Source organism: Panthera onca, chromosome D1 (genome assembly GCF_046562875.1).
Source record: "Panthera onca isolate mPanOnc1 chromosome D1, mPanOnc1 haplotype 2, whole genome shotgun sequence".
Classification (NCBI taxonomy): domain Eukaryota; kingdom Metazoa; phylum Chordata; class Mammalia; order Carnivora; family Felidae; genus Panthera; species Panthera onca.
In genome coordinates this window covers 114,470,661-114,484,142 of record NC_138348.1, presented here as the reverse complement: position 1 = coordinate 114,484,142, position 13,482 = coordinate 114,470,661, and the positions used below count along the sequence as shown (strand labels likewise).

The window sequence follows — 13,482 nt, the reverse complement described above, 5'->3', positions numbered from 1 at the left end:
GCCTGTATCCTGCTTCGGATTCCATCTCCCTCTATTTCTCTGCCCTTCACCCAGGTGTACTCTGTCTGTCAAAAATAAACATTTTTTTAAAAATGTTTTAAATAACTAAATAAATTTCATTTGAGGCTTCTGAATTGAGGGGATAAATATCCAAGTAGAAATGTATAAAAACAATTTGACCTAAAATGAAATGAGAGATCAAGCTATAGAAATACATTTGAAAGTCATGATTATGTATATTGTTGCTTGTTACATGTACTAGTGTCTCCCCAACCGGATGTGATAAAGGCTAGATGTCACACGTGCAGGTGCTGTGCCGGTGGTGTTCCTGGCTCAGTGCTGTGCATGTTGGAGGCGTTCAGTTAAATACTTGGAGTGGAGAGACATACGTGAACACTCCTCAGAGAGTATGAGCTTGATCTGAAGCTTAATTGACGAGGAGGGTATTCAGGAAAGGCAAACACTGGGAGGGAACCACAGACGAGGGAACAAGTCATGTGTGGAAGGGCATGATGCCATGAAAGAGCATGTTTTGTTACGGGACTGAGCGCAGTTCGGCCCGTCCGGTGTGCACACAGAGAGGAGTTGGGGCAGATAGGCTGGCTGAAAGGAAGCCACAAGTTAACTCATCAAGGGCCTTGTTAAAGAGTCTGTCCTAAAAACAATTACTGAATGAAACATTCCACGTGTATACTTCAGAATGACTGTCAGAATGGACAAAAGTAGGGTAAGGCTAATGGTGGGAAAATCAGGTCAAGTGATACTTAGTGAAAATGAAGACCTCGTGAGAGCTGTTTAGGAGGTGGAATCGAACTGGAACCAGGGGTTCAGGAGGAGTGAAAGGGATGGAGATTGGTCAGTTACGAGGTAGTGACACCATTTATCAAAAGGAGTGTTAAGGAAGGAGAGGCTTAAGGGACAGAGCAACTGGCAAGAGGATAGCAAACTGTCGGGACACATGTAGGATATTCCCAAGCCAGTTTCTCATGGTTAGAAATCTCAGCCACAAATATAGATGTGATCGTTGCCAACAAATGGATGGAATTAAAGACGTGGCTCGTGAGTTCAGCTAGGCCATCGGACTCCCACAGCTACAGCAAGCCGAGTTTGGCTTCACTTAGAGGACAGAGCGCACTTCATGGCAACGGACAAGATTCTGTTTCAATAGGAGGAGTCCTCGTGGCTCAGCACAAAGCGGTCAGTCTTTGCTATGCCCCTCGCCCCTCAAGTGACATCTCGGCTGTAAGGAAACAAGGTCCCAGTGGGTGGGTGTAGAGCCACCCTGGCAGAAACCCCATCTTCCAAACAGGAACCAGTATTTCTGGCGATGGCTCCAGAGCAGCAATGCCACCGAGGTCCATGTGAAACACATGTCCAGGTACACGAGTTACCACACTCAGGGAAACCCAGAGCTGTAGCTTGATGTCAGCTAGCTGTGGTGTATCCAACCAGTCCTCTGGATTGTACGCAGGGTAGGGACGGAGAAGCAAGGAAGTGGGTCATGTGACTCTCAAAAATCCCAGCAAGATAAAAAAAGTGATTCTTTCTGTCAAGAGTACAGCTTGTAAAAACTCACCAAAATGCATAGTTGTTTTTTAATTTAAATGAAGTTTCAGAACTTTACTGGATTTCAATACATTAGCTTTTACATCAAAACTTTATAAATTAAAATTAGTTTACAAACACATTTAACAAATCATTTTTTTTATGTTTATTATTTTGAGAGAGACAGAGCATGAGCGGGGGAGGGGCAGAGAGAGAGAGCTAGACACAGAGTCTGAAGCAAGTTCTAGCTCCAAGCTTTCAGCACAGAGCCCGACACGGGGCTCAAACTCATGGACTGCGAGATCATGACCTGAGCCAAAGTCGGACCCTTAACCGACTGAGCCTCCCTGGCACCCCAACAGATCGCTTTTAAAGCAAGAGTCCATTTCAGTGTTTAGCCATTCTCTGGATTTTAGAAGCAAAGTACCAGTCTAGATGAGCATCCCTAAGGGCGTGCAGACCCACAGCATACATTCCTAGTCTTGGTTATGCTGGAGATTTTGTCTTGCAGTGTTAGGTTAAGCAAATCAGATTAATTCTCTTTGGAACTTATTCTCCCAACACTTACTGTAATGGCAAAGTGTTTACCAGATACTTAATGAGGTGGTTTGTGAAAAATACTATCTAATTCAAAAACACTATTGATATTGAACACCAGATTGCGCTGTGTAGTAGTCAGTCCCTTAGGGTATTTTTTTAAATTGTGGGTCATTTTCTGATTCCCATTTTGGGGGTTCTTAAATCTTAGCAAGCATTACCAGTAATATGTACCAAAAGTCCTTTTAAGCTTTATTTATTTAAAAAAATTTTTTTTCTGGGTAGAAAAAGAGAGTGAGAGTGAGCAGGGGAGGGACAGAGAGAATCATAAGCAGGCTCCACAGTCAGCACAGAGCCCACCTTGTGGCTCGATCTTGCAAGCCATGAGAATATGACCTGAGCTGAACTCAAGAGTGGGATGCATAATGGACTGAGCCACCCAGGTGCACCTAAACTTTCTTGAAAGTTTGAGCAATTGGCTGTGTTTGAACAGTAAAATAATAATCCAGGATCAAGCTGTGAGTGCCCAGAAGGGAGACTGTGCTAGGTGCAGTGTAAAAGCTATGGTCTTTCTTCCCCCGCTGTTGATAATCAAGATATGAAGTCAGAATGCTTTAAGCTTAGGAAACAGCCGCTGACAAGTTTTGGTTACAAGTTTTGGCTGCTGTAAAAATGCTATTCTAAAATATATTTTGAATTGTAAGAACAAAAGAAATTTTTTTGTACTTTTTTTTCATTTAATTGGAATAATTTTTAAGTTTCTGCAAATAAGGTAATTGTAAATTTAAAGCAGTAAGCATTTATTGGTGAATAATATACATATTCCCATTCCAAGAAATATAAGTAAATGAAGTTGAAATAAATTCTTTAAAGTTTACTATAAAATAATCCAGTGTATAAAGGACAAGCAAAGAGAGGAGCTCAAGAGGGAACGTGAGAAGGAACACCCGGGGACGTAGGGAAATAACCAGGAGAGCAATGGCATGAAGACCAGGGGATTCCAGTCGGGAAGTGTCCATGTTTGCAGCTATTCGGTCAGTTCGTCAATCACGAGCGAGAGCTGGGCCCCGAGCAGCTGAGGTGGAGGCCAGCTGGCAGCGGCTGAAGGACAAGTGGGAGTCGAGGCAGGGACAGCAATAGACTTTCAGAGTACTCGGCAGGAAGGGGAAGATGACAGACATTTACAGGAGCTTTTAGGGTCCGGGAGGAATTTAGAGTAATAAAAAATCCCAATCGTTTAGTATAAAAGTAATACGCATTTTTGTATACAGGTTTTCCTTACTCACAGCTTTCTCTTTCCACGTATCAGTTGTTATCCTTTGTGATATCAGATATTTTCAATAAAAAAGGCTCTTTAGTACTAGAAATGAAAGGCTAGACCTTTTTTGCTCAACAGTGTACAGTTCTTTAGAGTCTTAGAAGAGATGAAGTATCAGAATAACTTTGATTTCCCTGTAGCAAACGTAGCTATCACTACACCCAATCTGGGCTAGGACCATGAAATAGCACACATCATCTTTGTTTTATGAGACGTGCTCTCCATTCTAAATTAGAGTATATCATTTTCATATGCTATTGTAATATATTCTTTTGACCATGACTTCATGACATCTATACTCATGTATGTATATATACATACATATATATATATATATATATATATATATATGCACTCACACACACACATAAATGTTACGTATTTAGAAAACAACAAATGTATACAGAGAAATTTTATAATTTGTATATAACAAATTTACAGAGAGAGCACTATGGCTTACTTATTAAAAAGGTGAATTTTTCTCCATAGATAACGGTATTAAAATGTATGAAAATGTTTTGTAAATTATAAAGTGCTATACAAATATGAAATATCAGAATATTGAGGATCAGGTATTAGTAGAAATACTTATTTGTACTATTTATTGAAAATATGGTTAAGCTACAAATATTGTCACATCAAAAATACATTGCATGTGGAATATAAACCTAAAATGTGTTAAGGAATAAAGTAATGCCAAGAAGTAGGGAGCATCCAAGGAAACTGATTCTATTGGTACTCAAACACAATTGTTCTAATGTGGAAAATATTAGTGGCAGATAATAACAGTAGGATGTTGGTAATGTGATAATCTAAAGGAAAAAAATTGTATGAAAAACTGGAGGGCATTCAATGCTGAAGCATCAAGAACAATCAGAGAAATATATCCATATGAAAATAGAAGTTGCTCAGGAAGTAATGAGATATAAGAATATTAATAAGGAACTAACATTAAAAATACAAGTAATCAGCCTTCCATCATGAGCAAATCTTTATCACAAGGATAACTTACTTCACCCTTCTGGTAGATATAAGGTAAAAGAAGCTGTATTTCCCCCAAATTAAAGTTTTATACTTTAAAATGATGATATTAGATATCTATCTCCAATATCCATGTATTTGTGGTGAGACAGGTGATCCTGAGCCACATGCAACCCTGAGAAATCTGGCCACAGCCCAGCCGTGGTCCACTGGACCTCTGTTTTCCTTCCATACCAGTAATGTAAATCAGATTTTTCTAGCCCATGTTCATTATCCAGTTGACTGTCAGGCCTCCAAGAGGTGAAAGTACTCTTTCGAGGAAAGAGAAAAGGGGTCGTGAATAAACTACACACAGCTGTCCCCACATGTGCGAGGGCGCTGGGTGATGAGAAGAGTGTCATGCATGGACCCTCAGGACCAAAATATGATACGAATCAAGAGCCTAGAGACAGCCTAATGAACGTCAACAACAAAAAACATCTTAATGAGGCTGTCTCTCTACCTGCCTGTCCAAATGCTTTTCCACCTGTGCAGATCCATTCCTGCCTGTCCAGCTGTTCCCACACCTTATCCCTGCTTACCTCTTCAGCTGTCTCCTGTGCGGGCCCCACTGCTATCCCACCGTTCCCAGATCCTCCCTAGCTGTCCCACTGTTTCTACCCCCCACCAGCCCCAAGCCCTGCCTGTCCGCCTGGCTGTCCCCTCTGTTCCTCCAAAGACCTTTTTACCAGCCCCAATACCGTCCTCCCCGGTCACGTATCTTCCTCACCCCCCAGCCCCAGTAACCACCAGCTTTTCTAGCAGCTTCCCCCGTCTACCAGCCCCAATGCCTTCTGGCCAACCTGACCGTGTGCCCCACCCACCCCGAAGTTCTGTGGTCATCCCTGATCCTGACTCACAGGGCCAGTTATTCTACAAAACTTTCAGACCCAGACATTGCCCCCCACAGCATTGTACTCCAGCCACTCTAATGCCTGCCCTTGTTCGTCGTTCCCTTCCAGCTCGACTGGTTGTATCCCCAGTCCCCATGGAAGCTCTCCCTGCTTTGAAGCCTTCCTGTTTACCCAGTCACCTCCCTCATCAGCCAGCCCCCGCTCTCCCTGATACCAGTCTGGTGCCTGCACATCCCACTATCTTAGATCCTTTCCGGTCAGCCCAGCGGTCTGTTCCACAAACCACAACATTGTCAGATCTGTCCCAGGCCTTTGTAGACCATCCTCTGGCCTCAGTCCCCTGCCATCTGCCTCCCTGTCACTCTCCCTGCTCCTCTTTGTCTCCATCACCTTCCACTTCCACATCCTCTCCATCCATTCTGTCCTCTCCCTTCCTCTCCTCTCCCGCTTCTCCATCCTTACCCCCTGCATCCACCCCTCTTTTTTCTTCACCTCTGCATTCAGCTCCCTCACCATATTTGCCTCCAACATGTTTAAATTTTCCCTTTCCAACCTGTCCTGTTTCTTCCTCCTTTCCCCCCGTGCTTTACTCTCCCTCTCTTCCTGCCTCCCCATCTCCTTTTATTCCTGTTCATCCCCTCAACCCTCCTCCCTGGGGGAAGAAAGTAGAGAAGAGAAGAGAAGCAAGTGGAATAGAGAAGAAAGAAATAGAGAAGAAAAAGTTGAGAGACGTCAACTTTAAAGGTAAATAAACTGAGTTTATCAGATATTTTGTAGATTTAGCAACATTCTGTTTGGGAAGGGTGACTGAAGGGGAAGGAATCTGTAAGAGTAGGAAGCCTACAAGGAAGAGAGAGAAACATACTCCCAGTGCTCAGGGGCTTGCATTAAATACCCTCCCTGTGGTCACAAGAGGGTAGTCAGGAATCTAGGCCCTGACTATTCCATTTGTCCAAATAAAGACATATATGCGTATTGGAGATAGGTATATGGTACATGTGGCCGTGTGTCCTCCAAACATTTTTATCCTCAATGGGGAATAATGCAAGTGAATTGGGAATAAAGCCCTTGGGGTCCATTCCACTGGCTATAATGCAGCAGCAGTCACCTCTTTGATATACTTCCTCCCCATCCCCCTGAAACACTGCTCCTTTGTTCTTTGCTTTTCACTGTGTGCGTATGCTGAAATCGAACATGCTGTAAGTTTCCAGAAGATGCAGAATTTTCATAGAAGGTGATGTCACCCACTAATAATTTGTGGGTGCACTCGCACACTAGAAGTAGACCCTGTACTAAAGATACCCTTTCTGTGGCGTGAAAACCATGTTTACATTTGTAAACAAGTGTGTATACTGTCCTCCCTTAAGTAAGACCCAGGCTCCCAAGCCTAGTAAAGTAGGATGGAAATTCCTGCCTCCCCTGACAGGCAATTTTCATATTTTCTGTCTGCTCGAATCCTCAACCAACTTTATTTGGGTTATAGGAATACCTACCAGCTATCACATCGACTCAGAACTAAGGGTAATACATCATATTCTTATCCAGATAGGAATGCTCTTAAAGAACTAAGGACTGACTCTACATATCTATAGGAATTCCTTCTACCTCTATCCCAGACAATAGAGGAATAGCATTTAATAATCAAAGCCGTGAATAATGGGGTATTCCCACGTCAAGGTGGAGTACTTTATTGGCACTATAATCCCACACCCATTTTATTCTGTTGACTGCCTTAAATTCCCCTTCCAGTATCCTTACATGTGATTATCTGAACACACACACACACACACACACACACACCCCAAACATAAATGTGTCATTTATATATAGAGAGAAACTAACTTTATTTAAATGTACTAAATATTTTTTGTGTATGGTTCACAGAGCTATAGATAATGCCTTGCCTTCATCATTGTCAAAAAATGGTCACAAGCATCAGAAACATCTCTTATCCAAAATCAATTGTGATAAAGAAATGAAGGAAAACAACAGGGCAAACTTGGCTACTAACAAAGATGCGTTCCAGCTTACACTGGAAGAAACTCAGAAACTCCTAGAAGATCAGCATCTAAGCAGTTTGCAAGTATGAAACTATAAATGTTAATATTTTAATATCTAGTAATAATTCTGTCCCATCTCTGCATATTCTACACTAAAGAAAAGTATGCCATTCACCGAGGATAGCACGTGGATGAATCAACACAAATTCATCACAGATACTACAGAAATAATTTTTTAGATTTTTCTACCTTTTGCTCACTTTTCACTCTGCTTTCTCTATTCTTTTGCCATCTCTCATATTTGGAAAAATATGCTTTATGAATGTTATTTTCTGATCAAAAATGAAAGCTATTTTAAGTAAAATATAACATAAGTATCATTGTTAGACACTGGATTATAAAAAGCATCCTTAAAATTTATAATACATGTGGACATTAGGTTCTTAATGAAAATATGTCGCAATTAGCTAGAAATGGCATTTCTGTTCTAGCTCTCTGATCAGGCATTCACTTTGTTTTCTTTCCCCACAAATGAGTATGAGTTTCAGCTCATTTTCTTGAAATGTTTGCGCACTTTATTTTTCATGAGTAACTACACACCTTTATGAGATTCTTAATAGGCTGGTATCAAGATTAAATTCATAACCTTGGCCTGATTTATCCAATAACTAACCAATTGTGACAGAGCTGAAAAACAGCAAAGCAGGAGACTTCTGGCTATGATGAAATGCCTTCCTGCTGTAAACAACCATAATTCTGAATAAAGTATCTGAAACAGCTGTGTCTAGACATTAACCAACAGGCACTATCAGCTGTGATCTCAAAAACAGGTGAACAAATGAGAGGAGCCCTATACTCACTTAGGCTTTTTATCTGGACATATTCTCTGGACGAGCCTCAAAAAAATCCACAGCTAACCCACTCTCTGTCTCTTAAAGACTAAAATCTAGTCAGACAACATAAGGTCCATGATGTCCAATATTCCATCAAAACTTACCAGACACGTAAAAAAAAAAAAAAAAAATAGGGCCCATAACCAGGAGAGAAATTAGTCAGTATAATCAGTTACACAGAGGGCAGAGATGAAAGATTAACAGGCAGGGAATTTAAAACCGTTTTTGTAAATATTTTTAGGGAATTAAAGTAAAAATGATTCTGTTGGAAAAAGATATTTTTTAAAGAACCAAATAGACCTTCTAGATCTGAAAAATATTTGAAATGAAAATTTCACTGGGTGGACTTAACAGTGCAAGCATTACAGACAAAAAAAAAAAAAAATCAGTGGCCTTGAATACATGGCAGTAGAAATGATCCATATCGAAGCATTGTAAGAAAAAAGACGGGAAAAAAATGAACAGAATCTTGAGATGACATCAAGCAGTCTAACATACATTTAATTAAAATCCCAGAGTATTAAAACAAATAATGGCTGAAAATGTCTCAAAGTTGGCAAAACTGTAAATCCTCAGATCCAAATAGCTCAGCAAGCTCCCCAAAGGAGAAGTATGCACACGTGTACACACTCACACACACCCTGCAAAGGCGCATCAACATTCAGTGCAGCTACACAACACAGGGAATGTAGTCAGTGGTGTGATAGCTTTGTGTGGGGACTGGGGCGGCCACACTGGTGGTGAGCACGGCATCACATACAGATTTGTGGACTGTGTTGTACACCTGAAACTAATGTAACATTGTGTGTGTCAACTGTACCCATTTAAAAAATTATTTTGAAAAATTTACCTAGAGAGAGAAAAAGATCCACCTACACATGTGGGTGAACAAAGACAAGACAGACCACATTAACTGTAGGACAGAAGGCAGCAAAGCATTTTTAAAGTTCTGAGAAAGAACAGAAAACTTCCAACCTAGAATCCCATATCCAGCTAACAATATCCTTCTAGAACAAAGGCAAAATAGGCATCTTAAACAAGCTGAACACCACTGTGCTATACCAGCATCTGAGCTAGAAGAAATGCCACTGGAAGTTTTTCAGGCAGAAGGAAAATGATACCAGATGAGAACTCAGTTCTGTAGTGACAGCAGATTAATGGTGGTTAGTGGTGGACAGGTACGGACTTTCACTGTTAGATATGGTGGGTCTGGGTGAATAGTTCGTCAAAATCCATCAAACTATATACATTTAAAATGCATTTAGTAGATAAGTTTACCTCAATAAGGTTGATTTTAAAACTAAAACACAAAAATACTGAAAGACAACAATAAATTAGTACAGTTACATCAGTAACTTACAAGCAGAAGTTAAAGCTGATCATAGGTTTCATTTCTTAGGTATGAGAAAAAATCTGGGGGAAAAAAGTAGTTTAGTGAAATCAGAAATCACTAAACTTCTTTCCAGGTGCTTTGGGATATGAGGCCATCAGAGACCTATGACAACAGAAATCTTAGAGCCATGAATATCACACATACATCTAGAAAGACCCTCAAACCCAGATTTCTACATCTTATTACATGTAAACTCAAAGGAAGCCCTCCTGGGTTTCCTTATCATTATCTATTAAAACAGCTCATCTGCAGAAACAGGCAGTGAAGGACCTAAGCTCTGTTTTGTTCTCCCGATTAGGCTAGTGACCAACCATCGCTTTAAAAAGACCCCATAGTCCTGAAGGATGTGAGAAGTAGGTGGTAAACGCTAGGAATATCAAACTCTCATGAATCTTTTTCAAAACTTACTTCATGATAATATATCAATAAGCATCAACTATACAAACTAAAATATTTTTATTCTGTATTCAGTTTCCTGGGTTTCTTCATTTATTTAATGGGCTAGAAAAATAGTATATTTTTGTTTAGGATCAGAATATTTAAATTTTCTAAAATTCATGAAAAATCTTTGAGGACAATAATTTCCTTTTGAGTCCATTTAACTTTTTGACTAGGATTTATAATCTAAAATCCTCTTGAATATATTTATTGATATGTGATACAGATCAGTACATTCTGGGTATATGTGAGAAATTAGAAATATCTTTAAACATATACCATACTTTGAAGTAATCATGAAATTTATTAAAGACTGATAAGTTCCATTAAATTCCATTGAAATAGTGATGAGAATGTCTATGAAATTCATAGAAATTATTACTGTTTTAAGTCTCAGAAAAGGAGTCAATAAAATCCAGAATTCTCAATTCTACATCCACATTAGAACTACCTGGGGAACTTTAAAACAAAAATACCAATACATGAGCCCCATACCAGTCTTAAAGCAGCAGGACCCAGGCCTAGTTATTTCTACGAAGCTCCTTATGTGATTGCACTATGCACCCGGAGTGGAGAACTCGACTGTATAGGCCACAAGATTAACTGTTCTACAAAGATGTAGCCCTACCTACAGGAAGCTCACGTTAGGGTCACAGAACTTTAGGGATCTCATGCAAATCCAGTGAAGGTTTCAGGGGAAAAAATACCATTTGTAAATAACTGTTTTTCAGAATTTTCAGTTGCTGTTATGAAACTTTCAAGAAACGCACTACTCCAAATGGAATAGCAATAGCAAAATTATTTTCTAAGCTAGAACTGTGACTAGAATAATTAGGTAGTTAGTTCAGGCGTAGAAATTAAAGCAAACACACTTTATTGTAAGTCTTTGTTGGCTCCCTCTTTTTCACTCTGAGGACTACTCCAGGGATATAGACTATTTATATACTTACAGTGTCTGTAGTCATTATTTTATATGCCAAGGACAATAGGTCTAAGTAACAGTGGGGTGTTGAATCATTAATTTTGGCATTTGAAAAGTTCTAAGCTATGGAACAATGGGTTTTTTTTTCTTTCAGAAATTTTGTGATGAAGTTAATCAAATAACAAACTCTGAAACCCTCTCAAGTATAGACAGTCTCGAGGCTGGGGAACATGAAGAGATATATTTAACAATTAACAAGGAGCTTTCCGCATCAAACCAGCAAAATTCTGTTTCTCTCAAATCAGTAAATCTACAATCAACAGATCTAAGCTGCTTTGATGAAGATAAACTGTCACTCTCTAAAACTCAACATATAAATAATTGGCTCATAAATGTACATGATCCAGATACTCGGACTGTCACTCCTTTCTCAGATATTTTAAGTAAACCTCATGTTCTATCTTCTCGTGAACGTTTTAACGGTACAGAACAAAATCCACCTGTGGAAAGAGTCGCAAATACTGCTAATAATTCAGTAACCTTTGTGTATAGTCCTCCCGTATGTGTACAAGATGGAAAAAACAAAGAGGTCTCCAAAACCAGCGCTGTGAGAACAACTCAATCCTCTTCTGGAGTGTTCAGAAGAGAGAGACCCTCTGTTACTGAGAGCCCGGCATTTAAGTTCAGCAGGTTCCCTAACCGCACCACTCCAGACTCCCTAACACAGGAAACGGCTGCATCTACAGAGCAAGGGAAAAATTCCGAATTAATACAGGAAAATAGAACTACTTCAGTTCCTACTTCATTTGTCCCCACAGCGACACCTTTGTTTTTGCCTAATACGCAATCAGCTAGGCCCCTACCAAACAGCAGCCTACATATAAAAGAAATCGACGCAGTGCAGTGTTCTGATAAGTTAGGAGAATTGAAAAATGTAACAGATGAGAAGATAAAATATTTTAATTGTAATAAGGAAGACTGGCCTTTATTTTCAGATGATTTTCAAGTTGCCTATATACCTCACAACTCTGATTCAAAAGATAGAAAACAAAAAATAGCGGAAACAACATCAGTGTCTAACGTAATCTCTAACTGTGACTTAGTCGGTCAGCACAAGAAAATGAAATACAACATTCATGAGAGAAACGGTGTAAGGTTTCTTAAAAGTATTTTAAAAAAAGAATCTAAATACGAACACGATTGTTTTAAGGCACTAGTTATAAACCGAAGCTTTAAGTTCGGAAATCAAAGAGCAGCAGCTATCAGAGATAGTATTGAATTAAAAAAAGAAAAAGGTACAGAAATCCCAAAGACTATTAAAAAACTGAGGTGGTTTGATGAAACTGGAGATACAGAAAAAACTGCTGCGGATACTCATTCATTGAAGAAGAGAACAGAACTATCTCAACAGTGGTCTCAACCATTCCACGTTCAGACTAAAAGTGGTGCTGCCAGCAACATCATTAACGCTCCTGCCTGTCCTGTGAATTCTGCTGAGGGAACAAAGCCCACGGAGGGCTCTATCTCTGAAAATGCCGCTGCTTTAGGAGAACCTGGGACAGACCGTGCGCCTCGGAGCTGTCTCATACCTTCAGGTTATGATGTTGCTAAACAAGCGTGGCCAGCCTCAGAAAAAGAGGAAAGCCAAGCCCCTACACCTAGTGGTAATTCTAAAGCTCAGAAAGCTCACCCACGAAGAGGTGGCGCAAAAGTCGTGAGGAGAACAAGATGTGCTCAAGCCCAGGCACACTCTGCGTGTACCAGCAGAAAAGGCACTGTCGTTCGGCCACAGTCCGCAAGCAAAGCCGACGCATTTTTACCAGCTCGGGGTAGACTGACTGTGCCTCATCCTCCCCCTAAGTCTCCGTCGCATATGAGGGGTGGTAAAGATACACAAGTGTCTCAGTGTCCGTCAGTAACGCTTGAAAATTCTCAAAACGTCATGACACAAAACTATTTTAATTCACAACCTGTGCTTCCAACAGAACACAGGTTAAATGAATGGAATCAAGAAAGTAGTTTTCCGCCCTCAGATGTTTGCTCTGAATTAGCCACTACGATGCCTTCTCTGCCATACTGTTCTCCTGAGTGCCAAACTTTAGCAAAAATACATCTTTCAAATGGCATGCAAACGGTTGCCCAGCAAGGTGGGGTGTTTCACTGCACTCACAGATGTCCTGTTTATGAAGAAAGTCATCACACTGTGACTCTTAGAACTACTAAAGAAGAATCTGTTCCCTTGTGGAAAAGACGAAATAATATCCTAGGTCAAAATGAAAAGGCTGCTGGTAAGAAAAAACTTAGATATTTTTATAGATAAAGCGTTCAGCTTTTATTTTTTTTTTTTTTAATTTTTTTTTTTTCAACGTTTATTTTTTTATTTTTGGGACAGAGAGAGACAGAGCATGAACGGGGGAGGGACAGAGAGAGAGGGAGACACAGAATCGGAAACAGGCTCCAGGCTCCGAGCCATCAGCCCAGAGCCCGACGCGGGGCTCGAACTCACGGACCGTGAGATCGTGACCTGGCTGAAGTCGGACGCTTAACCGACTGCGCCACCCA

General features: G+C 40.2%; 1 protein-coding gene across 7 annotated transcripts in view; it reads left to right on the top strand.

Moving 5' to 3' along the window:
• CEP126 (centrosomal protein 126) overlaps positions 1–13,482 on the top strand; it is a 105,326-nt gene that overhangs the window by 47,222 nt on the left and 44,622 nt on the right. For 5 of the 7 annotated variants that reach the window (XM_060604534.2, XM_060604537.3, XM_060604538.3 and 2 more), the window contains exons 5-6: positions 7,159–7,357; positions 11,075–13,208. In XM_060604534.2, the coding sequence (XP_060460517.1) occupies positions 7,159–7,357; positions 11,075–13,208 (2,333 nt within the window). Of the gene's footprint in view, positions 1–4,915; positions 6,019–7,158; positions 7,358–11,074; positions 13,209–13,482 lie in introns of all 7 variants that reach the window. The other 2 variants (XM_060604539.3, XM_060604540.3) reach the window with 2 other exon arrangements.